This window comes from Sebastes umbrosus, chromosome 24 (assembly GCF_015220745.1).
Source record: "Sebastes umbrosus isolate fSebUmb1 chromosome 24, fSebUmb1.pri, whole genome shotgun sequence".
In the NCBI taxonomy this organism is placed as follows: Eukaryota; Metazoa; Chordata; class Actinopteri; order Perciformes; family Sebastidae; genus Sebastes; species Sebastes umbrosus.
The window spans coordinates 10,894,113-10,918,249 of NC_051292.1; the positions used below are offsets into that span (position 1 = coordinate 10,894,113).

The 24,137-nt window shown below is 41.0% G+C and overlaps 3 protein-coding genes and 1 long non-coding RNA gene across 11 annotated transcripts in view; 3 read left to right on the top strand and 1 right to left on the bottom strand.

The window, feature by feature from the left end:
• LOC119483704 (OX-2 membrane glycoprotein-like) lies at positions 1 to 19,620 on the top strand. Of its 6 annotated transcripts, none has more exons than XM_037762088.1 (10): positions 1 to 103; positions 906 to 1,244; positions 1,327 to 1,599; positions 1,671 to 1,700; positions 1,808 to 1,901; positions 4,438 to 4,500; positions 12,428 to 12,510; positions 13,905 to 13,921; positions 14,624 to 14,725; positions 15,097 to 15,578. In XM_037762088.1, the coding sequence occupies exons 1-10, from the start codon at positions 49 to 51 to the stop codon at positions 15,139 to 15,141; spliced, it is 1,101 nt and encodes a 366-aa protein (XP_037618016.1). In that variant the 5' UTR covers positions 1 to 48; the 3' UTR covers positions 15,142 to 15,578. The 6 variants fall into 6 exon arrangements, with proteins under 6 accessions (XP_037618016.1, XP_037618017.1, XP_037618018.1 ...); XM_037762089.1 differs by lacking the exon at positions 4,438 to 4,500 and adding an exon at positions 8,556 to 8,618; XM_037762090.1 differs by lacking the exon at positions 4,438 to 4,500 and adding an exon at positions 8,556 to 8,618 and having other exon boundaries at positions 1,865 to 1,901.
• LOC119483716 (OX-2 membrane glycoprotein-like) lies at positions 10,724 to 12,476 on the top strand. Its single transcript, XM_037762112.1, has 6 exons — positions 10,724 to 10,815; positions 11,037 to 11,375; positions 11,464 to 11,736; positions 11,948 to 12,038; positions 12,230 to 12,292; positions 12,397 to 12,476. The coding sequence occupies exons 1-5, from the start codon at positions 10,761 to 10,763 to the stop codon at positions 12,252 to 12,254; spliced, it is 783 nt and encodes a 260-aa protein (XP_037618040.1). The 5' UTR covers positions 10,724 to 10,760; the 3' UTR covers positions 12,255 to 12,292; positions 12,397 to 12,476.
• LOC119483711 (OX-2 membrane glycoprotein-like) overlaps positions 17,421 to 24,137 on the top strand; it is an 8,530-nt gene continuing 1,813 nt past the window's right edge. Inside the window, exons 1-5 of one of the 3 annotated variants that reach the window (XM_037762104.1) lie at positions 17,421 to 17,808; positions 18,031 to 18,369; positions 18,452 to 18,724; positions 18,796 to 18,825; positions 18,933 to 19,026. In XM_037762104.1, coding sequence (XP_037618032.1) covers positions 17,751 to 17,808; positions 18,031 to 18,369; positions 18,452 to 18,724; positions 18,796 to 18,825; positions 18,933 to 19,026 — 794 coding nt within the window. In that variant the 5' untranslated portion in view covers positions 17,421 to 17,750. Of the gene's footprint in view, positions 17,809 to 18,030; positions 18,370 to 18,451; positions 18,725 to 18,795; positions 18,826 to 18,932; positions 19,027 to 19,217; positions 19,258 to 24,137 lie in introns of those variants that run through there. The other 2 variants (XM_037762105.1, XM_037762102.1) reach the window with 2 other exon arrangements.
• The window catches only part of LOC119483724, a 27,803-nt gene continuing 27,244 nt past the window's right edge, over positions 23,579 to 24,137 (bottom strand). Inside the window, exon 3 of the long non-coding RNA XR_005205786.1 lies at positions 23,579 to 23,719. This is a non-coding gene — a long non-coding RNA (uncharacterized LOC119483724). The remainder of the gene's footprint in view (positions 23,720 to 24,137) is intronic.

The following is a 24,137-nucleotide window of genomic DNA, read 5'->3' on the forward strand; positions in this document are numbered from 1 at the left end:
AACTTTCCCTTTCTGTAGTTTTGGCGGTAGATTCAGTACAGTATCAGGATGGCGCACCGTGCAGTCTTACATTTCCTTTGTGTGTTGGGAGTCTTTCAGAAAGGTGAGAAAGAGATGATACAGCAATGTTATAAAGGTCTAGCCATTATGTCATTTATTATTCTGATAATCTGAAAGTGCAGCTGTGTGATTCCTGCATGTTTATTCTGTTGTTGCTGCCTAATTAAGCATCGTTTCGGTGGCTAATGATTTTGCATTGGTTAATTCAGTAATTATATCATAGTAGTATTTGATGTGTTGTTAATAATTTATTCTCTGATTCGTTACACATATTAATTTATAGTTGTTTGGTTAATAAAGCAATGATGTTTTAATGTTATAATTTATGTTCACTAAATGTTTTTATTATGTAAGTTCTGTAAGTAACTCCAAGCGTAGCTGTGTGACTACAGTATGTTTATTGTTTATGGCAACTGTTTCATTACGCTTTGTTAATACTTTTGCATTGGTTAATTCATATTTTATCATTTTCAAAGTTTAACAAAAGATATTAGCTATATTTAAACAAAGTAAATTAAGTCAGATTAAAGAGAAAACTGAATATTTAAAGAACGGGGTGTGGCAATGAGTGGACCTAACTGGGGTCATCATAACAATAGGCTACTATATACTGTACATACATTCAGTTGTAGAGTTGGATAGTACATTTTCCAAGGAGATCTTTTCCACTGTGTAATGGAGTTCTGTGATCTCCAGTTCAGAGGGATAGTGATCTCTTTACAAAAATGTCTAATGGGTGAGCATAGTTACAATACAGACAGATTTCTAATCCCATTTTAAACATGTCTTGAATTGATTTCTATGGTGTATCTTATAATAATTTATATGAGTTGTGTCTCCTGCAGGTCTAACAGCTCTGATAGAAACCCAGCACACTGTGGTGGCAGCTGTAGGAGATGAAGCCTGCTTATACTGTCACCTGATACAATCTGGAGATGTTGAGCAAGTCACATGGCTGAAGATTTTACCTGAGGGGGAGAAGAACCTTGCTGCTAGCCACAAAGACTTCGGTCAAAAAGTGAATCCTGACTTTACAGATAAAATGGAGTTTAAATATGCTGGACTGCAGAACACCTCCATAGTTATCAGGAGGGTGATGGAGGAGGATGAAGGGTGCTATCGCTGTTTGTTTAACACCTTCTCTGAAGGTGCTCTCAATGCTACAATCTGCCTGAAGCTCTATGGTGAGAACCTGCTGTCTTATTAGAGACATTTCTATAACTCTCTGTCTTCTCTGTAATTTTATATCATATTTTATCTTTGCAGAGCTGCATGGACCCTTTCTTCACGTCACAGAATCAACAGTTGTGTCCTGCTCAGCCACAGCTCGACCTGCTCCCACAGTAACACTGACTGTCCCTCACTACAACTCTACCAGCGTCACCAACACCAACGGCACAGTCACTGTCACCGCTACAGCTGGGCTGTCTGGTCTACATGGCAACAGCACACAGGTTGGATGTGCAGTGAGAGTGCTCTCTGGTCCTCAGATAGAGGTGTCTATGATGATTCCTGAGGTCAAACAGTCGTCTGATGATGGTGAGAAACACTTCCAAACATCCTGATTCATAAATACTCTATAGCTCATGTCTGTTGTTTTTATTTTCCAGGTTTTGATGAGGAATCTGGATCTAATAACAGTGAGGATTTCTATAATTTTACCTTTAGGTGGTCTCAGATCAATAATACCATTTGATCTGTAGTTGCTTTATGAATGAGTGTCACTAATTTCCCTATTTTCTTACAGATTTCACTCTGATCATCGTGTCCGTGGTTGTGGCCTGTGTTTGTGTTGTTGCTGCAGTCGTCATCGCCCTGCTTATACGGAAACATCGGAACCGGTAAATATAAACTTATTACTGTGAGACATGTGAATAAGAGAGTACTGGCACTTGTTTTTTTCACTTCAAGAAGCACTGAACACCTGTATTGTTATAATACCGCTGTCTAACAGTTATTATGCTCATGATTGATTGAGATCTTTTCAGACAAAACCCACAAATTCATCTTTGACTTTTCTTAAATCCTTCAGTCTGAGAAGAACTGAGAAGAAAAACACACTACAAAAAGCAATCAAAGACACTGATGAGTGAGTCAATTTATCCATTTTTTTTTGCAAAAATGATTTAAAGGGGACCTATTACGCTTTTGTGCTTTTTACTTTAGTGTGTTATATAGTTTTTTGTGCATGTAAGATGTCTGCAAAGTTACAAAACCCAAAGCCCACGCCAAAGAGAGAAACACTGCCCCTGAACTGCCTGAAACGCCTTGTTTGAAGTCCCGCCTTTTCTTCCGTAACATTGTGATGTCACCAAGTAACACGTTTGCATAACGGCTCGTTTGGCACACCGTCAAACAAAGCTAGTTAGAGCGGAGCTGGAGCGGAGTCCAAAGAGTTTGGTTCGGTTGACCAATCAGAGCAGACTGGGCTTTTTGGGAGGGGGTGGCATCCTGACTGGGACACTGCTCCAAAAACCTGAATGATACCCTACTATAGGTTACAAATAACATAGGAAAGCACTTTAACGATTAACACCACGGGTAAATATACAAAACACACCACCTTAACCCTATAATGTTCCAGTTGGAATATTATTGGAGTATTATAGGCCTACTATGGAAGATGCACAGCCCAGGTATAATAATCACAGCTGATTATGACTGACACAGTATAACATGCTTAAAGGGACTGTTTTTAAGAATCAGAAACTGCTTGTTGACAGCGACACCTGTGGCTGTTAAGTCAACGAAAGTCAGCGTCCTGTTGCTCGCGCTCGCAATTGTGCTCACTCTACATAGACATGAACGAGCATCGGTCAAAACAGTGAGGCAACACACATCAGCTAAATGGACAATATCACTATATTTCAGCTGCTTGGCAGTAATGTTAGCTGACCAGACAAAGGTCTCTCCATGAATCAATGCTGATACTGTGTTTCCTGCTTCAGCCTCCCGACTGTGTTCAGAAGAAACAGGGGAGACATCGGAGTTTTGGTCAGAGACAATAACGTAACTCTTCTGCAGTGTGTAGTGTGCGCGCATGCACGTGAGAGGTGGAGCAAGTGAGAACGAGCGCAGTGTGTGAGGGAAGGCAGGCAGGCAGGCAGGCAGGCAGAGGAGCAGAGGAGCAGAGTGCAGTGTCGACTCCGGCCCTGGAGACCAGGGTTACAGTCTCACCTGTGTCTTCTGGCTGTGGTCCGGGGCTGGAGCAGGATTAGTTGACACTGTTTTGCAAGACGGGCTTCACTAGATATAACTTTGTGGTTTTGGTGCTTCTGTGTAGTTTGTTTTGGAACCCGCAATGATTTATAAGAGTGCAAGTGTAAGAAGTTACAAACAGTCCCTTTAAAGAAATAATGAATAAATAGGAATAGTCGCAACAGATTGCTGATAACGGCCGATACACACGCCAACATGAGAATAAGAGAGTACTGACACTTATGTTTTTCCACTTCAAGAAGCACTGTGCACCTGTCTTGTTATAATACTGCTGTCTCACAGTTATTATGCTCATGATTGATTGAGATCTTTTCAGACAAAACCCATAAATAAATCTTTGACTTTTCTTAAATCCTTCAGTCGATCACACTGGGACTCTGAGGACAACGAGACATCACAAAAAGCAATCAAAGACACTGATGAGTGAGTCAGTTTATTCATTTTTCACTTGTACATAATTATGCCTCTTTGCAAAAATGATTTAAAGGGGACCTATTATGCTTTTGAGTATTATTTTTGTGCATGTAAAATGTCTGCAAAGTTAAAAAGCCCAAAGTCCACACCAAAGAGAGAACAGCCTGAAAAGCCTCGCTTGAAGTCACACGTTTGCATAACAGCTAGTTTGGCACGCCCTCAAACAAAGCTAGTTAGAGTGGAGCTGGAGCGGAGTCCGAAGAGTTTGGTCCGGTTGACCAATCACAACAGAGTGGACCAGCTGACCAATCAGAGCAGACTGGGCTTTTTGGGAGGGGGGGAGCATCTTGACCGGGGTACTGCTCCAAAAACCTGAATGATACCCTACTATAGGCTACAAATAACAGGAAAACACTTCAACTATTAACACTAAACACACCACCTTAACCCTATAATGTTCCAGTTGGAATATTATTGGAGTATTATAGGCCTACTATGGAAGATGCACAGCCGAGGTATAATAATCACAGCCGATTATGACTGACAGTATAACATGCTTAAAAAAATAATACACATGCCAACATGAGAATAAGAGAGTACTGGCACTTGTGTTTTTCCACTTCAAGCACTGAATACCTGTCTTGTTATAATACCGCTGTTTCACAGTTATTATGCTCATGATTGATTGAGATCTTTTCAGACAAAACCCACAAATTAATCTTTGACTTTTCTTAAATCCTTCAGTCTGTCAGACAGGGACTCTGAGGACAACAAGACACCACAAAAAGCAATCAAAGACACTGATGAGTGAGTTAATTTATTCATTTTTCACTTGTACATATTTATGCTTCTTTGCAAAAATGATTTAAAGAGGAGCTATTATGCTTTTGTGCTTTTTCCTTTAGTGTGTTATATAGTTTTCTGTGCATGTAAAATGTCTGCAAAGTTACAATGCCCAAAGTCCACGCCAGAGAGAGAAACACTGCTCCTGAACTGCCTGAAACACCTCGCTTGAAGTCCCGCCTTTTCTTCCGTAACGTGGTGATGTCACCAAGTAACACGTTTGCATAACGGCTAGTTTGGCTCGCTCTCAAACAAATCTGGTTAGAGCGGAGTTGGAGCGGAGTCCAAAGAGTTTGGTTCGGTTGACCAATCACAACAGAGTGGACCAGCTGACCAATCCGAGCAGACTGGGCTTTTTGGGAGGGAGGGGTGGAGAGGTGCTGCAGCACATCCGGTATGAGAAAAATAAAGTGTTTTTTGAACTTTAAAATATGTAAAAATGTTCTAGTAGAAACCCGAAATACAAGTATGCACCTGAAAATGAACACAATAGGTCCTCTTTAATCAGTGTTCACTCTGTCTATCTGTGGGCTTCACTTTCCTACCTACCAACTAGCTTGATAATCAGACTGAATTGGAGGAATCCAAATGGGAGATGTCGGAGGTGAATCAGGCTACCAACTTGCGATACATTGTGTATTCATAGTCTGCATGTTTATCCACATCACTGTTGTTCTGAATGATTTGAAAACTGACTAATATCTTGTTTTTATCTGAAGGTTCAAAACACCTTTAAAGACAGAACTGAACGAGCTGCGGCCACAGACGCCTACTGGGAGAAATGGAAACCACAACCGCCCAAAACCATCATCTCTGAAAGGAAGAAGAAAATTATTTCTTTAACTCAGTCAACTAATTAGTACCACAGAATAACCCACAAGACTGTTAGTGCCACAACACAGAGAACATGTCTGCACCAGTTCATTGATTCCAGCAGATCAGTAGTTTTGATTTTGAAATATAATTTAGGTGATAGTTTTAATTCACTGTTGCATCCAGATGAAGCATCCTTTGTTTTGTACGTCTCTTTATACATACATTTTCTGCTGCTGCTCTTTATACTTAGAATATAAACTTCATATGAAGATCAAAGAATATAGAGTAGGAGTTGAAACACTAACAGAGTTTACATTGAATGTCTGCTGCATATTTTTAGCAGCAGGTGCACAACATGGCCAGTAGACGTCCTGCTTTCCTCTCATGTACTGCAGTAGAGTTGAGGCTGTTCAGACAGATCAGGGGCTGAAAGTCAGCAGCAGGAAACTGGAAACAGTTCAGTCGTAGTTAAATCTCTGAAGCATGGATTCTCCTGCTCCAGTCTCACATTACCTGTAGCACAGAGAGCACCTCAAGCACAGGGAGCTCACTTTGTCTTTGTGGACTTTCATCTGTCAGCTGGTAAGTTTCATGTCTTTTAGTTGCAGCAAACTTGATTTGGAATATCTTGAAATGGTAGTAGTTGGTTTACTTAATCCAGGAATGTCAACATATCTAAATTAGTTTGTCTAACTTTTTATGGTGAAACTCTCCAGGACCTGTCTATGAACATATAGATGTTTTACTGATAATAACATGCACTTTTTTTTTTAGAATACTCTTATAATAAACTCATATATCTGTATCAGTCACCTGTACTAAAAATTGAAATATGTTTAAATCTACTTATGAATTAATTAATTGTGAAAGTTGTGTGAAGCAATCAGGTGATTGTTTTATTCCAAATCCAGCATATTTATATCTAGTTTTCTATGTATCGATAATTTATTCATAAGATATTACAAAATAGACATAATATAAAAATATGTTGCACTTTTCTTTGCACTTTAATGTTCGATGTTTGTGTTCTCATGTTATTTATATCTCAATTAACCTCTACTCTGATGTAACTGTATGGCTGTAACTGTAGTAAAGATCCTACTGTATGTGTGTTAGTATTGTTTTAACTGTTCCTTGTCAAACACTGGATTAATAATCTGTAATTTGTACTTGTTTGGTTAATAAAGCAATGATGTTTTAATGTTATAATTTATGTTCACTACATGTTTTTATTATGTCAGTTCTGTAAGTAACCAGCATGACAGTGAGGTGTTGTTTGTTCAGTGAGGTGTGTCTCTGGATAGTTAAAGGGCCCTTTAATTATCTGGAAATCCATTTCAGATCAAAGTCCATGAGACTAGAGTGCAGAAACTTTTTATCTTCCTCTACTTCACTGCACCAGCCTGTCAGAAAGGCTAAGATGGCGCACCGTGTAGTCTTACATTTCCTTTGTGTGTTGGGAGTCTTTCAAAAAGGTGAGAAAGAGATGATACAGTGTGTTTCCAGAACCTTAACCTATATAGGACTGTGATTTATTTTTATTTAGCTGCAAGCGTAGCTGTGTGACTACAGTATGTTTATTGTTTATGGCAACTGCTTCATTACGCTTTGTTAATACTTTTGCATTGGTTAATTCATATTTTATCATTTTGAAAGTTTAACAAAAGATATTTGCTATATTTAAACAAAGTAAATTAAGTCAGATTAAAGAGAAAACTGAATATATAAAGAACGGGGTGTGGCAATGAGTGGACCTAACTGGGGTCATCATAACAATAGGCTACTATATACTGTACATTCATATATGCTGTACATTCAGTTGTAGAGTTGGATAGTATTCATTTTCCAAGGAGATCTTTTCCACTGTGTAATGGAGTTCTGTGATCTCCAGTTCAGAGGGATAGTGATTTATTTACAAAAATGTCTAATGGGTGAGCATAGTTATAATACAGACAGATTTCTGATCACATTTTAAAGATGTTTTGAATTTAATTCTATGGTGTATGTTATAATATATGAGTTGTGTCTCCTGCAGGTCTAACAGCTCTGATAGAAACCCAGCACACTGTGGAGGCAGCTGTAGGAGACGAAGCCTGTTTATACTGTTGCCTGATGCAATCTGGAGATGTTGAGAAAGTCACATGGCTGAAGATTTTACCTGAGGGAGAGAAGAACCTTGCTTCTAGCCACAAAATCTACGGTCAAAAAGTGAATCCTGAATTTACAGATAAAATGGAGTTTAAATATGCTGGACTGCAAAACACCTCCATAGTTATCAGGAGGGTGATGGAGGAGGATGAAGGGTGCTATCGCTGTTTGTTTAACACCTTCTCTGAAGGTGCTCTCAATGCTACAACCTGCCTGCAGCTCTATGGTGAGAACCTGCTGTGTTATTAGAGACATTTCTATAACTCTCTGTCTTCTCTGTAATTTTATATCATGTTTTATCTTTGCAGAGCTGCATGGACCCTTTCTTCACGTCACAGAATCAACAGTTGTGTCCTGCTCAGCCACAGCTCGACCTGCTCCCACAGTAACACTGACTGTCCCTCACTACAACTCTACCAGCGTCACCAACACCAACGGCACAGTCACTGTCACCACTACAGCTGGGCTGTCTGGTCTACATGGCAACAGCACACAGGTTGGATGTGCAGTGAGAGTGCTCTCTGGTCCTCAGATAGAGGTGTCTATGATGATTCCTGAGGTCAAACAGTCGTCTGATGATGGTGAGAAACACTTCCAAACATCCTGATTCATAAATACTCTATAGCTCATGTCTGTTGGAATCTGGATCTATTAACAGTGAGGATTTCTATAATTTAACCTTTAGGTGGTCTCAGATCAATAATACCATTTGATCTGTAGTTGCTTTATGAATGAGTGTCACTAATTTCCCTCTTTTCTTACAGATTTCATTCTGATCATCGTGTCCGTGGTTCTGGCCTGTGTTTTTGTTTGTGTTGTTGCTGCAGTCGTCATCGCCCTGCTTATACGGAAACATTGGAACTGGTAATTATAAACTTATTACTGTGAGACATGTGAATAAGAGAGTACTGGCACTTATGTTTTTCACTTCAAGAAGCACTGAACACCTGTCTTGTTATAATACTGCTGTCTAACAGTTATTATGCTCATGATTGATTGAGATCTTTTCAGACAAAACCCACAAATTAATCTTTGACTTTTCTTAAATCCTTCAGTTGGTCACACAGGGACCCTGAGGAGAACAAGACACCACAAAAAGCAATCAAAGACACTGATGAGTGAGTCAATTTATTCATTTTACACTTGTACATATTTATGCTTCATTGCAAAAATGATGTAAAGGGGACCTATTATGCTTTTGTGCTTTTCATCTCTCCTTTATTGTGTTTTATAGTTTTTGGTGCATGTAAAATGTCTGCAAAGTTATAAAGCCCAAAGTCCACACCAAAGAGAGAAACACTGCTCCTGAAACGCTCAAACAGCTTTTCAGACAGAGGTGCTGCAGCACATCTGGTATGAGGGGAAAAAAAGCGTGTTTTGAACTTTAAAATATGTAAACACGTTCTAGTAGAAACCGAAAATATAAGTAAGCACCTGAAAATGAGCACAATAGGTCCTCTTTACCAAATGTAGGCTGAACGTACCTAGCATGTAACTAGTTTGATAATCAGACTTTTTGGAGGACTCACTGATCAAATGGGAGATGTTGGAGGTGAACTAGGCTACCAACTTGAGATACATTGTGTATTCACAGTCTGCATGTTTATCCACATCACTGTTGTTCTGAATGATTTGGAAACTGACTAATATCTTGTTGTTATCTGAAGGACTACACCTTTAATGAATGAAGAGAACGAGACGCGGAAACGGACGCCTACTGGGAGAAAAAAAACCCACGACCACCCAAAAGCATCACCTGGGAAAGCAAGAAAAAAATTATCTTTTAACTCAGTTAACTAATTAGTAGAATAACCCACAAGACTGTTAGTGCCACAACACAGAGAACATGTCTGCACCAGTTCATTGATTTCAGCAGATCAGTAGTTTTGATTTCGAAATATAATTTAGGTGATAGTTTTAATTCACTGTTGCATCCAGATGAAGCATCCTTTGTTTTGTACGTTTTTTTTATACATACATTTTCTGCTGCTGCTTTTTTTCATATTTAGAATATAAACTTCATATGAAGATCAAAATATATAGAGTAGGAGTTGAAACACTAACAGAGTTTACATTGAATGTTTGCTGCATATTCTTAGCAGCAGGTGCACAACATGGCCACTAGAGGTCCTGCTTTCCTCTCATGTTCTGCAGGAGAGTTGAGGCTGTTCAGACAGATCAGGGGCTGAAAGTCAGCAGCAGGAAACTGGAAACAGTTCAGTCGTAGTTAAATCTCTGAAGCATGGATTCTCCTGCTCCAGTCTCACATTACCTGTAGCACAGAGAGCACCTCAAGCACAGGGAGCTCACTTTGTCTTTGTGGACTTTCATCTGCCAGCTGGTAAGTTTGATGTCTTTTAGTTGCAGCAAACTTGATATGGAATATGTTGAAATGGTAGTAGTTGGTTTACTTAATCCAGGAATGTCAACATATCTAAATTAGTTTGTCTAACGTTTTATTGTGACGATATGCTTTTTTTAATAGTAGTTTTGTTCCCTCATGAACTCATATCTGTATCAGTGACTTAAGTTTAAATCCATGTATGCATTAATTAACTTGTAACTTTGCCACAAAATATTAAACTTGTTTTACTTTTCTTAATAAATATTTCTGAAGCAGTTGATATTTTTCTTAGTGTCCCTGACTGTAGAATTTTTTTTAATATTTATTTTTGGGTTGAGTTGTTATATGTGTTACTATAGTGTTTTATCAATCAATTGTTTTATGATTTTCATATGGTAAATGTGGCAAGAGAAAGATTTACATCCACATAAGTGGCTTGATTATGTGAAAAAAAATAACATAACATCTGTCCTTTGGGATTGAACCAGCTGTGGCGAAAATGTCCCGTGCACATCTGCATCCTTTTATGGTGGAAATGTCTTTTATTTATGTAAAGGAAAACACAAAATTCAGGTGGCAAGTGACAAAATATAATGGAATATAATGCAGTAAGGCTCTCTCTATTTAATCTGTTCTCCTGTAGATCAACTTTTCTCATTGAATGTGATCTCTGCTGAGTCAACACACATGTAGGCAGGATTTATCCCTCCTGTTTTGTTTGGCAAAGTTACCTCTTTAAATGTGCATGTGGTACCTGTTCATGTCAATGATAGACCTACATTCATGCATTTTAATTCATTTATAAACCGCTGGAGTCGCGGTGTCCTTTTCTTCTCTCTCTTTGTCCGCGACCCGGATGTACTTACAGATACTTTAATTTCTGTAGATTTGGTGGTAGATTCAGTTCAGTATCAGGATGGCGCAGCGTGCAGTCTTACATGTCCTTTGTGTGTTGGGAGTCTTTCAGAAAGGTGAGAAAGAGATGATACAGCAATGTTATAAAGGTCTAGCCATTATGTCATTTATTATTCTGATAATCTGAAAGCACAGCTGTGTGATTCCTGCATGTTTATTGTCTGTTGCACATGGTTTTGGTGGCTAATGATTTTGCATTGGTTAATTCATTATTTATATCATATTTTGCAAAGGGAAAAATACATCCTAACTCAATGTGTGCTGTCATCTCCTGCAGGTCTAACAGCTCTGATAGAAACCCAGCACACTGTGCATGCAGCTGTAGGAGAGGAAGCATGCTTGAAATGTTGCCTGATGCAATCTAGAGATGTTCTGCAAGTCACATGGCAGAAGATTTTACCTGATGGAGAGAAGAACATAGCTACTTACAGTGAACGATTTGGTGAAAGAGTGAATGCTGGTTTTCAAAGTAAGCTGGCGTTTAAAGATGCTGGACTGCAGAACACCTCCATAGTTATCAGGAGGGTGATGGAGGAGGATGAAGGGTGCTATCGCTGTATGTTTAACACCTTCTCTGAAGGTGCTCTCACTGCTACAACCTGCCTGAAGCTCTATGGTGAGTACCTGCTGTCTTATTAGAGACATTTCTTTAATTATCTGTCTTCTCTGTAATGTTTTATCATTTAAATATTTTATCTTTGCAGAGCTGCATGGACCCTTTCTTCACGTCAGAGAATCAACAGGTGTGTCCTGCTCAGCCACAGCTCGACCTGCTCCCACAGTAACACTGACTGTCCCTCACTACAACTCTACCAGCATCACCAACACCAACGGCACAGTCACTGTCACCACTACAGCTGGGCTGTCTGGTCTCCACGGCAAAAGCACACAGGTTGGATGTGCAGTGAGAGTGCTCTCTGGCCCTCAGATAGAGGTGTCTATGATGATTCCTGAGGTCAAACAGTCGTCTGATGATGGTGAGAAACACTTCCAAACATCCTGATTCATAAATACTCTATAGCTCAGGTCTGTTGTTTTTATTTTCCAGGTTTTGATGAGGAATCTGGATCTAATAACAGTGAGGATTTATATAATTTAACCTTTAGGTGGTCTCAGATCAATAATACCATGTGATCTGTAGTTGCTTTATGAATGAGTGTCATTAATAATTTCCCTCTTTTCTTACAGATTTCACCAACATGATCATCGTGTTGTCCGTGGTTGTGGCCTGTGTTTGTGTTGCTGCAGTCGTCCTGCTTAAACAGAAACCTTGGAACCGGTAATTATAAACTTATTACTGTGAGACATGTGAATAAGAGAGTACTGGCACTTTTGTTTTTCACTTCAAGAAGCACTGAACACCTGTCTTGTTATAATACCGCTGTCTCACAGTTATTATGCTCATGATTGATTGAGATCTTTTCAGACAAAACCCACAAATAAATCTTCGACTTTTCTTAAATCCTCCAGTCGGTCACACAGGGACTCTGAGTAGAACAAGACATCACAAAAAGAAATCAAAGACACTGATGAGTGAGTCAATTTATTAATTTTTCACTTGTACATATTTATGCTTCTTTGCAAAAATTATTTAAAGGGGACCTATTATGCTTTTGTGCTTTTCATCTCTCCTTTAGAGTGTTATATAGTTTTTTGTGCATGTCAAAGGTCTGCAAAGGTACAAAGCCCGAAGCCCACGCCAAAGAGAAAAACACTGCTCCTGAACTGCCTGAAACGCCTCGTTGAAGTGTGACGACCCCTCCCCACCACTAGGTGTGTGTTGGCTCGCTGGTCTCTTTGTTTCTTGCAGGCTCTGGTTGAGGCGGGGGACATGAGGACATGATGGGTTGATGAGCTACACCTGGGCCCGGTGTAGCGCTGACTATAAAACCCTCTTCGCCATTCAGAACGCTCTCGCTCCATGCACGCACATCACTCCATTTGTGTGGACATCGCGGCGCGGCTATTCTTCCTCTTTTTCTCCATGCACCCACACACACGCATCCATTCACTCCTACACCACTGATTACTGATACTGATCTTTACATTTATTCATGAATTAGTGTTTTGTAAATAATCTTTGTTACTTTTTGCATTTACCTCATCTCCACTCCCATTTTTGTTGCAACAAATGGGGGCTCGTCTATTTTGGTGGACCTAGTTTCTCAGGTAGTAAGAGGTCTGTTGGGCGGAGTTAGTAAGAAGGACCGGTTGTAGTGTGACGTCGACACAGCTGTTGCTAATTTCAGGAGCGTTTTTTGTCAATGAGCGCTCAGATAAATGTTTGGGAGTAGCGTTGACGAGGGTAAGTGCTGTTTGTGGTCATTTCAGTGAAGCCGCTGGTTGTTTGTTAGCTTCGCCAGGTTTGATGTGCTGGTGATGTTTGGCAGTGAGTTCAGCAGTCAGGTCCAGCCACTGTAAGTTACCGGTGTTTCTGTCCCTGGTAGGCTTCAGTGCGGACTCCCTTTGAAGTTCATTGGGGGGTGTTAGTGTGGTGTGAACGCGGTTAGTGCTGCTGTCAGCTCGGGAGCACGGCTGAGGCTGCGGGGGAAGTCGCCGGTTGCCGGTTGCTTCGCCGGGTTTGCGGTAGAGAGTGCATAAATACCCACCGCAACTAGCACCTGAAGACTAGGGGGGAGTTTACCTAGTTCTCTGTCAGGCAGTTAGAGGGACGGTGCACGGCGACGTCACGGCTGTGCGGGCTGTGTGAGCTCAGCGTGCCGGGTGTGTTTTTGTCGCGTCAGTAGAGGATTGTGCGTGTAGGTAAGTGAGTGCTAGTGAGTTATGGCGAGTGTAGAGGAGTTTTTGAGAGCGCCATCGGAGGAGCTGCTGGACAGCTGCTCACGTGAACAGTTAATCCGTATTGCCGAACATTTTAATTTAGATGTTGGTGATAAGAGGATGAAGGACAACATTAAAGGTATTGTTAAAGCAAATCTCACTGATAGGGGTATTTTCAGAGGTAAAATGTATACTGTTGGTCCTGAGGTGGACAGTGTTGATGTGTCTGGCTGCAGAGATGCAGGTTTGACTTTTGAGCAGAGGAGAGAGCTGTTGCTACTGCAGACAGAGATGGAGAAGCTGGCAGTGGAGAAACTGAGGAGAGAGGCAGAACTTAAAAGGCTGGAGATAGAGCACAGGTTGAGTTTACCTGCTGGAGGTGCTAGCCGTGCCTCTGATTTCTCTGGTAGATCGACTTCGTCATTTGATGTTGCCAGTAATCTGCGGTTAGTTCCTCAATTTAGTGAGCGAGACCCAGTTTACATCGGTGAGTATAAAGTGAAGACTGCTGCTGAGGCCGCCACCCTGGCTGATGACTACGTGCTGACGCACAGAGGTGAACGCAACTTCAGGGTCCCAGACGGAGGTGGTATGTATCGGGCCTCGGGTAGACGAGAGGAGAAACCTCATCCACGCCTTGGTAGGTTGGAACACTGTACACGAGGTCAGACGCATTTTGACTCTTCAAGAGTATGTAACTTTTGCAAGGGTAGAGGGCACTGGAAAACTGACTGTCCCAGAGCAAATGCTGGAAGAGGGTATAGCGGGGGTTGGATGAACTCTGGTGCTTGTGCTGTATCTGTGGAACCTGTCCCTGTTGTCTCTCCCTTTCGACAGGTTAACATTGGAGAGCCGTGCAGGTTGGAGGTATCTTGGAAATATCCAGTTCCCACCACGAAAAAAGAACTTCAGCGTTTCCTTGGCCTAGTCGGGTACTATCGCAGCTTCTGTAAAAACTTTTCGACTGTGGTAGCCCCTCTGACTGATTTGCTGAAAGGAAAAGCTCGATTTGTGTGGTCAGCCTCGTGTCAGCAGGCTTTTGACAATGTTAAGTCTGTTTTGTGTTAACCTCCTGTTCTCGCAGCTCCTTGCATGGATCAACCTTTCAAACTGCAGGTGGATGCAAGTGATGTGGGGGCAGGGGCGGTGCTGTTCCAGACGGATGGTAGTGGTGTGGATCGTCCCGTGAGTTTCTACTCAAAAAAGTTGAACTCATTTCAGTTGAACTACTCGGTGATTGAGAAAGAGACCCTGGCACTCATCTGGGCCTTACAGCATTTTGATGTTTCTGTAGGCTCTAGTGTTCCTCTGGTTGCGTACACAGATCATAATCCCATAATTTTTTTGCACTCAGTACATTGCCCAAATCGCAGGTTGATGCGATGGATGTTGTATTTGCAAGCTTATTGTTTGGACATTCGCCACATCAAAGGCTCTGATAATGTTGTGGTCGATGCCTTATCTAGAGCGCCTAGCTCTTAAATATTTGTCTGACTGAATTGTTAACCCCTCTGGTCTGCTATGTCCAGGTTCTGTCACCTTAAATGTTTCTTGAGGCGCCGGAGTTGCTGAGTGGAGGTTGGTTGGCTGCTGGGGAATAAACTACAAACGGTCAGTATGGATTTTGATATAGTTTTAAGTATAGTGTTACAACTATAGTTTAGAAATGATATTACAAATGAAAAACATCAATCGTAGGTAAAGTAAATTGTTTTGTAGTTGATTTAGTGAATAGCGGTTGCAGTGTTCTTATTGGAACTCCTTTTTTGATGGGGGGGAGTGTGACGACCCCTCCCCCCACTAGGTGTGTGTTGGCTCGCTGGTCTCTTTGTTTCTTGCAGGCTCTGGTTGAGGCGGGGACATGATGACATCACTCCATTTGTGTGGACATCGCGGCGCGGCTATTCTTCCTCTTTTTCTCCATGCACCCACACACACACGCATCCATGCACTCCTACACCACTGATTACTGATACTGATCTTTACATTTATTCATGAATTAGTGTTTTGTAATAAACTTTGTTACTTTTTGCATTTACCTCGTCTCCACTCCCATTTTTGTTGCAACCTAAGAGCCGGGTTGTAACAAGTCCTGCCTTCTCTTCCGTAACATGGGGATGTCACCACGTAACACGTTTGCATAACGGCTTGTTTGGCACGCCCTCAAACAAAGCTAGTTAGAGTGGAACTAGAGCGAAGTCCAAAGAGTTTGGTTCGGTTGACCAATCACAACAAAGTGGACCAGCTGACCAATCAGAGCAGACTGGGCTTTTTGGGAGGGGGGGGGGCTCAAACAGAGCGTTTCAGACAGAGAGTGAAACGAGGTGCTGCAGCACAGCCGGTATGAGAAAAATAAAGCGTTTTTTGAACTTTAAAATATGTAAACATGTTCTAGTAGAAACCTAAAGTACAAGTATGCACCTGAAAATGAACACAATAGGTCCTCTTTAATCCGTGTTCCCTCTGTCTATTCGGGGGCTTCACTTTCCTACCTACCAACTAGCTTGATAATCAGACTGAATTGGAGGAATCCAAATGGGAGATGTTGGAGGTGAACCAGGCTACCAATTTGCGATACATTGTGTATTCATAGTCTGCATGTTTATCCACATCACTGTTGTTCTGAATGATTTGGAAACTGACTAATATCTTGTTTTTATCTGAATGTTCAAAACGCCTTTAAAGACAGAACTGAACGAGCTGCACCAGTTCATTGATTCCAGCAGATCAGTAGTTTTGATTTTGAAATATAATTTAGGTGATAGTTTTAATTCACTGTTGCATCCAGATAAAGCATCCTTTGTTTTGTACGACTTTTTAAATACATTTTCTGCTGCTGCTCTTTATATTTAGAATATAAACTTCATATGAAGATAAAAATATATAGAGTAGGAGTTGAAACACTGACAGAGTTTGCATTAAATGTCTGCTGCATATTTTTAGCAGCAGGTGCACAACATGGTCACTAGAGGTCCTGCTTTCCTCTCATGTGCTGCAGGAGAGTTGAGGCTGTTCAGACAGATCAGGGGCTGAAAGTCAGCAGCAGGAAACTGGAAACAGTTCAGTCGTAGTTAAATCTCTGAAGCATGGATTCTCCTGCTCCAGTCTCACATTACCTGTAGCACAGAGAGCACCTCAAGCACAGGGAGCTCACTTTGGCTTTGTGGACTTTCATCTGTCAGCTGGTAAATTTGATGTCTTTTAGTTGCAGCAAACTTGATTTGGAATAACTTGAAATGGTAGTAGTTGGTTTACTTAATTCAGGAATGTCAACATATCTAAATTAGTTTGTCTAACTTTTTATGGTGAAGATATATATATATTTTTTTATAATAGTTTTGTTTCCTCATTATGAACTCATATATCTGTATCAGTGACTTAGGTTTATATCAATTTATATGTTAATTAACTTGTAACTTTGCCACAAAATATTAAACTTGTTATACCTTTTCTTAATGAATATTTCTGAAGCAGTTGATATTTTTCTTAGTGTTCCTGGCTGTATAATATCTTTAATATTTATTTTTGGGTTAAGTTGTTATATGTGTTACTATAGTGTTTTATCAATTAATTGTTTTATGATTTTCATATGGTAAATGTGGCAAGAGAAAGATTTACATCCACATAATTGGCTTGATTATGTGAAAAAATAACAAATCCCTCCTGTTTTGTTTGGCAAAATAACCTCTTTAAATGTGCATGTGGCACCTGTTCATGTCAATAACTACATTAATGCATTTTAATTCATTTATAAACCTGGACTTTAACAGCTCATAGCCTGTGGTTGTAATTATCATCCTCTGCTATGACATTAGACAACTGTTGATTTGAATCATCAGTTCAGTGTACTGAGTAGCTGAACAGCAGTCTGGTAATGATTCATTGAGATGAGGTGTCCTTCCTTCTCCCTGATTGGTCCACGGCCTGGTTGTACCATTGCAGTGGCATGGGGGGCAATAGGAGCTCTTTCTATCACATTTTGAAGAGCTAATTTGCCATTTATTAATAAATAACACTTTTGTTATGATTATATTTTAAGCCCTTATTTATTTTGTAAGGATTCGTTGCTACATTGTTGGTCAATAGGTGTTTATTTGGCACCCACCGAGATCAATTTACCTGGACTTTACCTGCGTGCACCTGCAGCCTACGTAATGACAACTTTGACTTTCACTTTCTGTAGTTTTGGCGGTAGATTCAGTTCAGTATCATGATGGCGCACCGTGCAGTCTTACATTTCCTTTGTGTGTTGGGAGTCTTTCAGAAAGGTGAGAAAGAGATGATACAGCAATGTTATAAAGGTCTAGACATTATGTCATTTATTATTCTGATAATCTGAAAGCACAGCTGTGTGATTCCTGCATGTTTATTGTCTGTTGCACATCGTTTTGGTGGCAAATGATGTTACATTGGTTAATTCATTACTTATATCATATTTTGCAAAGGGAAAAATACATCCTAACTACAATGTGTGCTGTCATCTCCTGCAGGTCTAACCGCGCTGATAGAAACCCAGCACACTGTGGAGGCAGCTGTAGGAGATGAGGCCTACTTAAACTGTCACCTGATGCAATCTAGAGATGTTGAGAAAGTCACATGGCTGAAGATTTTACCTGGGGGGGAGAAGAACCTTGCTGCTAGCCGCAAAGACTCTGGTCAACAAGTGAATCCTGACTTTACAGATAAAATGGAGTTTAGATATGCTGGACTGCAGAACACCTCCATAGTTATCAGGAGGGTGATGGAGGAGGATGAAGGGTGCTATCGCTGTATGTTTAACACCTTCTCTGAAGGTGATTTCATTGCTACAACCTGCCTGAAGCTCTATGGTGAGAACCTGCTGTCTTATTAGAGACATTTCCATAACTCTCTGTCTTCTCTGTAATGTTATATCATATTTTATCTTTGCAGAGCTGCATGGACCCTTTCTTCACGTCACAGAATCAACAGTTGTGTCCTGCTCAGCCACAGCTCGACCTGCTCCCACAGTAACAATGACTGTCCCTCACTACAACTCTACCAGCGTCACCAACACCAACGGCACAGTCACTGTCACCACTACAGCTGAGCTGTCTCGTCTCCATGGCAACAGCACACAGGTTGGATGTGCAGTGAGAGTGCTCTCTGGTCCTCAGATAGAGGTGTCTATGATGATTCCTGAGGTCAAACAGTCGTCTGATGATGGTGAGAAACACTTCCAAACATCCTGATTCCTAAATACTCTATAGTTCATGTCTGTTGTTTTTATTTTCCAGGTTTTGATGAGGAATCTGGATCTAATAACAATGAGGATTTCTATAATTTTACCTTTAGGTGGTCTCAGATCAATAATACCATTTGATCTGTAGTTGCTTTATGAATGAGTGTCATTAATTTCCCTATTTTATTTCAGATTTCACTCTGATCATCGTGTCCGTGGTTGTGGCCGGTGTTTGTGTTGTTGCTGCAGTCGTCATCACCCTGCTTATGCGGAAACATCGGAACCGGTAATTATAAATTTATTACTGTGAGACATGTGAATAAGAGAGTACTGGCACTTATGTTTTTCACTTCAAGAAGCACTGAACACCTGTCTTGTTATAATACCGCTGTCTAACAGTTATTATGCTCATGATTGATTGAGATCTTTTTAGATAAAACCCACAAATTGATCTTTGACTTTTCTTAAATCCTTCAGTCGGTCACACAGGGACTCTGAGTAGAAGAAGACACCACAAAAAGAAATCAAAGACACTCATGAGTGAGTCAATTTATTCATTTTTCACTTATACATATTTTTGTTTCTTTGCAAAAATGATTTAAAGAGGACCTATTATGCTTTTGTGCTTTTTACTTTAGTGTGTTATATAGTTTTTTGTGCATGTAAAAGGTCTGCAAAGTTACAAAGCCCAAAGTCCATGCTAAAAAGAGAGAAACACTGCTCCTGAAACACCTTGTTTGAAGCCCCACCTTTTCTTCCGTAACGTGGTGATGTCACTAAGTAACACGTTTGCATAACTGCTAGTTTGGTACGCCCTTAAACAAAGCAAGTTAATGCGGAGCTGGAGCAGATCCCGAAGAGTTTGGTCCAGTTGACCAATCAGAGCAGACTGGGCTTCATGGGAGGGGGGGGCGGCTCAAACAGAGCGTTTCAGACAGAGGGTGAAAAGAGGTGCTGCAGCACATCCGGTATGAGAAAAATAAAGCGTTTTTTGAACTTTAAAATATGTAAACATGTTCTAGTAGAAACCTAAAATACAAGTATGCACCTGAAACTGATCACAATAGGTCCTCTTTAATCCGTGTTCACTCTGTTTATTTGGGGGCTTCACTTTCCTACCTACCAACTAGCTTGATAAACAGACTGAATTGGAGGAATCACTGATCAAATGGGAGATGTTGGAGGTGAACCAGGCTACCAACTTGTGATAAACATAACGTTGTCGTAAAGTTTTTACCGGAAGTCCGCTGTGTGTTGACCCGGCTCAATAGAGCTGCTTGACAGATTGTGGTTGACAGAGATGAAATCACGTGAGGAACACATCGCTCGACTTTTAAATTAAATTCCTGTTAGAGGTGCTACATCTGACGACAACTGGACCGACTTAAATTCAGATTATTTCACCGCACCGGGTATTGAGGACAGCGGATGCGCCGGGTCGGGTTGGACGCCCTGCTAAGGCTAGAGGCTAGAGGCTAGGCTAGCTCTCAATCCGCTGATCAGGACGGAGAGAGAGAGTTGGAGGAAGGCGAGGAGGAAGATATTCCGCTCATGGCTGAGCCGATGATGGCACGAAATCTCTCTGATTATAGTTATTAAATCAGGGCAGTGTTATAGAGACTGAGATCGCCCAGCCGGGAGTACCAGTGTAGCTGCAAACTGTACAACAGCGCCGCTCTCTACACCGGAGTTACGGTTTAACTGGCGACTTTCATCCGAATGAGTCTGTGGTTGTCGTGGTTACGGCAGCTGTTGAAAGCAGGAAGAGAATACGTAGCTGTCCTCGTGAATGCCTCTTTGTTTAGTATTTCATTACAATGTTTAAACATACCGGATTGGTCTTTGGAGCTTTGGAGTCTTATATTATTATTATATTCTGCTCGCGTTTGAAACGTTGCTTGTTATGATGAATATGTTGAAAACATTAAGAGCAGCGTCGCTCTTCCTGTAAGCTAATACAAGTTTCTAAATACACATATTCGTCTTTGGAGCTTGTTGTAGTAAACATGTGTCACGTAGAAGAACTCTTCATCCCTTTAAGAAAACAAAAATGAATAAAAATGTCAGGTTTTACGGGATTTGAACTCATACCAAAATCACAGCTTGTGAGACAGACGGAGGTTTCCTCCAATGCGCCACCAGCACTGGGGTGGTCACAGGTGAATGTCATTGGGATGGTCACAGGTGAATGTCATTGGGATGGTCACAGGTGAATGTCATTGGGATGGTCACAGGTGAATGTCATTGGGATGGTCACAGGTGAATGTCATTGGGATGGTCACAGGTGAATGTCATTGGGGTGGTCACAGGTGAATGTCATTGGGGTGGTCACAGGTGAATGTCATTGGGATGGTCACAGGTGAATGTCATTGGGGTGGTCACAGGTGAATGTCATTGGGATGGTCACAGGTGAATGTCACTGGGATGGTCACAGGTGAATGTCATTGGGATGGTCACAGGTGAATGTCATTGGGATGGTCACAGGTGAATGTCATTGGGATGGTCACAGGTGAATGTCATTGGGGTGGTCACAGGTGAATGTCATTGGGATGGTCACAGGTGAATGTCATTGGGATGGTCACAGGTGAATGTCATTGGGGTGGTCACAGGTGAATGTCATTGGGATGGTCACAGGTGAATGTCATTGGGGTGGTCACAGGTGAATGTCATTGGGATGGTCACAGGTGAATGTCATTGGGATGGTCACAGGTGAATGTCATTGGGATGGTCACAGGTGAATGTCATTGGGATGGTCACAGGTGAATGTCATTGGGATGGTCACAGGTGAATGTCATTGGGATGGTCACAGGTGAATGTCATTGGGATGGTCACAGGTGAATGTCATTGGGATGGTCACAGGTGAATGTCATTGGGATGGTCACAGGTGAATGTCACTGGGATGGTCACAGGTGAATGTCATTGGGATGGTCACAGGTGAATGTCATTGGGGTGGTCACAGGTGAATGTCATATTCATCTCAAATATCATCCGCTAAGTAGTCGCTCTGAGACGCAGAAGGCAGCCAGATTAACTTGTGACCACACTGTCCGTGTACTTCACACCATCTGATTTACAACACAAATAAGTGTCTGTTTATGTTGTTGTTGTTGTATTCACGTGGAAATATTGAAGTTTGAAGATCTCGCATCAGCTGCACCATAAAGAAAATGTTTTCAAACCAAAAAGGCACTGGATTGAGAATTGACCCAGACAACAACACAGAAGTCAAACACTCAAGTTATTTTTATTTAGGAGAGGCAAACAAATTTCACTTGTAGCCAATCAATCTGCAAACAAATGTGTTTCGGGGTCAATGTGACTCATAATGATGGAGCAGGTCACATTTATTTGTCTTAATCTGAAAGCTCAGCTGTGTGATTCCTGCATGTTTAGTTTGTTGTTACTGCGTAATTACGCATCGTTTTGGTGGCTGATTTTGCATTGGTTAACTCATTATTTATATCATAGTGTAACAGACTCTTCTATACTATTTCATGGTTTAAAACTGTATTATGGCGAAGAAGATGGTTGGTCCTTTTCTGGTGCTGTAGGGCAGGAAGAGGAGTTGGAGGAGCTTCCTCTGTGGGTTGTTGTTGTGGTGTGGAACTTTAATAGATCCATGGTCCAGACTGGCCCCATCACCTGTCATTTGTGCTGTGTGTACCACGTTTTGTTGAATGCTCTGTTCGAGGAAATAACTCAAAATGTGGTTGTTTTGCATACTTGCCAATCTTGAGACCTCAACAAAAAATTTGAGTTTCAGAGACTTTGTTTCCTGAATTCTGGTGACTTTAAAACAATAAAAAAATAACAAAATAATAAGTACACTGCAACAGCATTTTTATGTTAAACTTCTAATTTTACCTTCAAATCTCAGGAAAGAAAACTGAATAATTCGCCCCTCTGGCGTAAACTTTGCGTGTGAATATCTAGCATAAACTAATATTCATCAGTTATAATTCATTTGTTTGCCCCTGCTGTCCCTTTTTAGGATTATACATGCTGTACAGTGCCAGAAACAGGTTAAAAAAAGTAAATTTGACAGTCTTATTGGACCTATCACATTCAGACTCTGATGGGGGGGCCAGTGCCAGCCCCGGCCCCCACTTTGGCCCCGCCCCTGGCAGACAGACAGACACAGAAACACAGAGAGAGACTCTCTGTGTTTCTGTGTACTCTCTCCATCAGGGACTCAGAGCTGCTGCCCTTGCAGCGCGAGGACACAGACATTAGCACAGTGTTGGCTTGGTTGGAACAGGGCACACATATTCATTTATATTTGTTTGGTTAATAAAGCAATGATGTTTTAATGTTATAATTTATGTTCACTACATGTTTTTATTATGTAAGTTCTGTAAGTAACTGCAAGTAGCTGTGTGACTACAGTATGTTTATTATTTATGACAACTGCTTCATTACGCTTCGTTAATACTTTTGCATTGGTTAATTCATATTTTATAATTTTCAAAGTTTAACAAAAGATATTTGCTATATTTAAACAAAGTAAATTAAGTCAGATTAAAGAGAAAACTGAATATTTAAAGAACGGGGTGTGGCAATGAGTGGACCTAACTGGGGTCATCATAACAATAGGCTACTATATACTGTACATACATTCAGTTGTAGAGGTGGATAGTACATTTTCCAAGGAGATCTTTTCCACTGTGTAATGGAGTTCTGTGATCTCCAGTTCAGAGGGATAGTGATCTCTTTACAAAAATGTCTAATGGGTGAGCATAGTTACAATACAGACAGATTTCTAATCCCATTTTAAACATGTCTTGAATTGATTTCTATGGTGTATCTTATAATAATTTATATGAGTTGTGTCTCCTGCAGGTCTAACAGCTCTGATAGAAACCCAGCACACTGTGGATGCAGCTGTAGGAGACGAAGCCTGCTTAAACTGTCACCTGATGCAATCTAGAGATGTTCTGCAAGTCACATGGCAGAAGATTTTACCTGAGGGGGAGAAGAACCTTGCTTATTACCACAGAATGCACGGTCAAAGAGTGAATCCTGACTTTACAGATAAAATGGAGTTTAATTATGCTGGACTGCAGATCACCTCCATAGTTATCAGGAGGGTGATGGAGGAGGATGAAGGGTGCTATCGCTGTTTGTTTAACACCCTCTCTGAAGGTGCTCTCATTGCTACAACCTGCCTGCAGCTCTATGGTGAGAACCTGCTGTTTTATAAGGGTCATTTCCATAACTCTCTGTCTTCTCTGTAATGTTTAACATTCAAATATTTTATCTTTGCAGAGCTGCATGGACCCTTTCTTCACGTCAGTGAATCAACAGTTGTGTCCTGCTCAGCCACAGCTCGACCTGCTCCCACAGTAACACTGACTGTCCCTCACTACAACTCTACCAGCGTCACCAACACCAACGGCA

Bases quoted from the DNA above. Each gene is read 5' to 3' on its own strand.
- LOC119483716 (XM_037762112.1), top strand. From the start codon at position 10,761: ATGGCGCAGCGTGCAGTCTTACATGTCCTTTGTGTGTTGGGAGTCTTT. The intron at 11,376-11,463 runs GTGAGTACCTGC...TTATCTTTGCAG, and splicing joins AACCTGCCTGAAGCTCTATG to AGCTGCATGGACCCTTTCTT. The intron at 12,039-12,229 runs GTAATTATAAAC...TAAATCCTCCAG, and splicing joins AAACAGAAACCTTGGAACCG to TCGGTCACACAGGGACTCTG.
- LOC119483704 (XM_037762088.1), top strand. From the start codon at position 49: ATGGCGCACCGTGCAGTCTTACATTTCCTTTGTGTGTTGGGAGTCTTT. The intron at 104-905 runs GTGAGAAAGAGA...TGTCTCCTGCAG, and splicing joins GTTGGGAGTCTTTCAGAAAG to GTCTAACAGCTCTGATAGAA. The intron at 14,726-15,096 runs GTGAGTTTCTAC...ATGTTTCTTGAG, and splicing joins GTAGTGGTGTGGATCGTCCC to GCGCCGGAGTTGCTGAGTGG.